Below are 2417 nucleotides of genomic sequence, written 5' to 3'. Positions count from 1 at the left end.
TCAATGTGTTTGTGTGTCTGTAGTGAATATAGTGGATGCTGTACTGCCTCCAGAGCCCAAGACCAGAGAACAGTTGTTACAATGTGAGTCTCTTTACTGTGAAGTAACTAAGTCTCTTTTTACTGACACTCCTAACAATCCCTCTAGAAATATATAGCAATAGTAGATCTAATCAAAGACTGGGTATCTATCTGACTCCTCATAGTTCTCTGATTTGATCTCTGCTGTGCTCTAATCAAAGACAGGGTAGATACAGTATCTGACTTAACTTATTGTTCTAACTCCCCTCATTGGTCTTGGTATCTGCTCTGATCGTCTCCCAGATTCCTGTCAGCTCACACTGGACCCAAACACAGCAGGCACACGCCTCTCTCTGTCTGAAGGGAACAGAAAGGTTACCTATACACGCCAAGTCCAACCATATTCTGACCATCCAGACAGATTCACCAACCAGTACCAGGTTCTGAGTAGAGAGGGTCTGTCTGGACGCTGTTACTGGGAGGTGGAGTGGAGTGGTAATGTTGTTGTTACAGCAGTCTCATATAAAGACATCAGCAGAACAGAGACAGATGATGTATTTGGATACAATAACAAGTCCTGGAGTTTACAGTACCAGTGCTTTAGTGGTGGTTATTGTTTCAGACACAATAATGTTAAGACTAAAGTATCAGGCCCTCAGTCCTCCAGAGTAGGAGTGTACCTGGATCACAAGGCAGGTACTCTGTCCTTCTACAGTGTCTCTGACACAATGACCCTCCTCCACAGAGTCCAGACCACATTCACTCAGCCCCTCTATCCTGGGTTTTATCTCTGTTATAGTACTGCTGAGCTGGTTAAACTGTAGTAGGGTCCACATAGATACTAGTCATGCTGGTGTAGTCTACAGCTGAGCTGGTTAAACTGTAGTAGGGTCCACATAGATACTAGTCATGCTGGTGTAGTCTATAGCTGAGCTGGTTAAACTGTAGTAGGGTCTCCACATAGATACTAGTCATGCTGGTGTAATCTATAGCTGAGCTGGTTAAACTGTAGTAGGGTCCACATAGATACTAGTCATGCTCGTGTAATCTATAGCTGAGCTGGTTAAACTGTAGTAGGGTCCACATAGATACTAGTCATGCTGGTGTAGTCTATAGCTGAGCTGGTTAAACTGTAGTAGGGTCCACATAGATACTAGTCCTGCTGGTGTAGTCTATAGCTGAGATGGTTAAACTGTAGTAGTGTCCACATAGATACTAGTCATGCTGGTGTAGTCTATAGCTGAGCTGGTTAAACTGTAGTAGGGTCCACATAGATACTAGTCATGCTGGTGGTGATGGTCCCCAGATGTGATGAATCATTCTGCTCTTTTTTTTTATACAATATATATTTTCCTGACTGATTTGATCTTCATGCATCTTTGTACTCATATTTTATAAAATGCTATATTTTAATCTTGTACATTTCCATGAATCATGATGCATGGTGTTGATGTATATTGGTTGTCATTCAGAACCATTGATATGTCTTCTCAATTGGTTCTCTGTCTCTATGTAATTCTCCTCAGTAGAACAGATAGTAACTACCTTATATGGACTGGTTTCCTGGACATGAACAGATAGTAACTACCTTATATGGACTGGTTTCCTGGACATGAACAGATAGTAACTAAACTATATGGACTGGTTTCCTGGACATGAACAGACAGTAACTAAACTATATGGACTGGTTTCCTGGACATGAACAGATAGTAACTACCTTATATGGACTGGTTTCCTGGACATGAACAGACAGTAACTAAACTATATGGACTGGTTTCCTGGACACAGATTAATCCTAGTCCTAGACTAAAAAGTATGTTCAATGTAGATGTCCAGGAAACAGGTCCTAAATGTGTCATCTTTCATCCTCCCATACTGCTAAGTCAAGCAACATTAAACCTGTCCAGCAGGTGGTGCTATTGACCAAACAATAAAACCAGCAGATATATTGACTTGCCTCTCAGTGTATCAGTAATGTTCAGAATAGTACTTTAATATCATTGGAGATTGATGGTCTTTTTAATCCACTATCCAGAGTCCGGAAAGGATGAAGTTAGATCTGCTACTGTTCAGTGATTAAATATGATTTATGGGGATGGGAAATAAAACATACAACACTAAACTTCATCTAGTAATAGTTTTCCTTTGTTATTTATTCCAAGGTGTGTCTATAACTTCGAAATGTATTGTGTGGAGGTGAGCTAGTGGTGTGGCTGATAGAATATAATGAAAAGGGAAGAGGGGAGGAAGAGTGGAGGAGTGAAGGGCTGTTAAAGAAACCAGGTGAGGAGGAGAAAGATGTTCAGGGGAATTACTGACACGGTTGAAAAATGGTTCCTTGTTCCCTGCGTAGTGCACTACGGTGCTTCTGACCTGGTCTAAAGTAGTGTTCTACAT

At 41.1% G+C, this 2417-nt stretch overlaps 1 protein-coding gene across 1 annotated transcript in view; it reads left to right on the top strand.

Moving 5' to 3' along the window:
- Positions 1-1391, top strand: part of LOC139406395 (tripartite motif-containing protein 16-like) — a 3595-nt gene extending 2204 nt beyond the window's left edge. The window contains exons 5-6 of the mRNA XM_071148940.1: positions 24-83; positions 324-1391. Of these exons, the coding sequence (XP_071005041.1) occupies positions 24-83; positions 324-844 (581 nt within the window). The 3' untranslated portion in view covers positions 845-1391. The remainder of the gene's footprint in view (positions 1-23; positions 84-323) is intronic.
- Positions 1392-2417: the final 1026 nt, after the last annotated feature.

The sequence above is a fragment of the Oncorhynchus clarkii genome, chromosome 4 (assembly GCF_045791955.1).
Source record: "Oncorhynchus clarkii lewisi isolate Uvic-CL-2024 chromosome 4, UVic_Ocla_1.0, whole genome shotgun sequence".
Classification (NCBI taxonomy): domain Eukaryota; kingdom Metazoa; phylum Chordata; class Actinopteri; order Salmoniformes; family Salmonidae; genus Oncorhynchus; species Oncorhynchus clarkii.
This window is presented reverse-complemented; position numbering and strand designations above follow the sequence as displayed.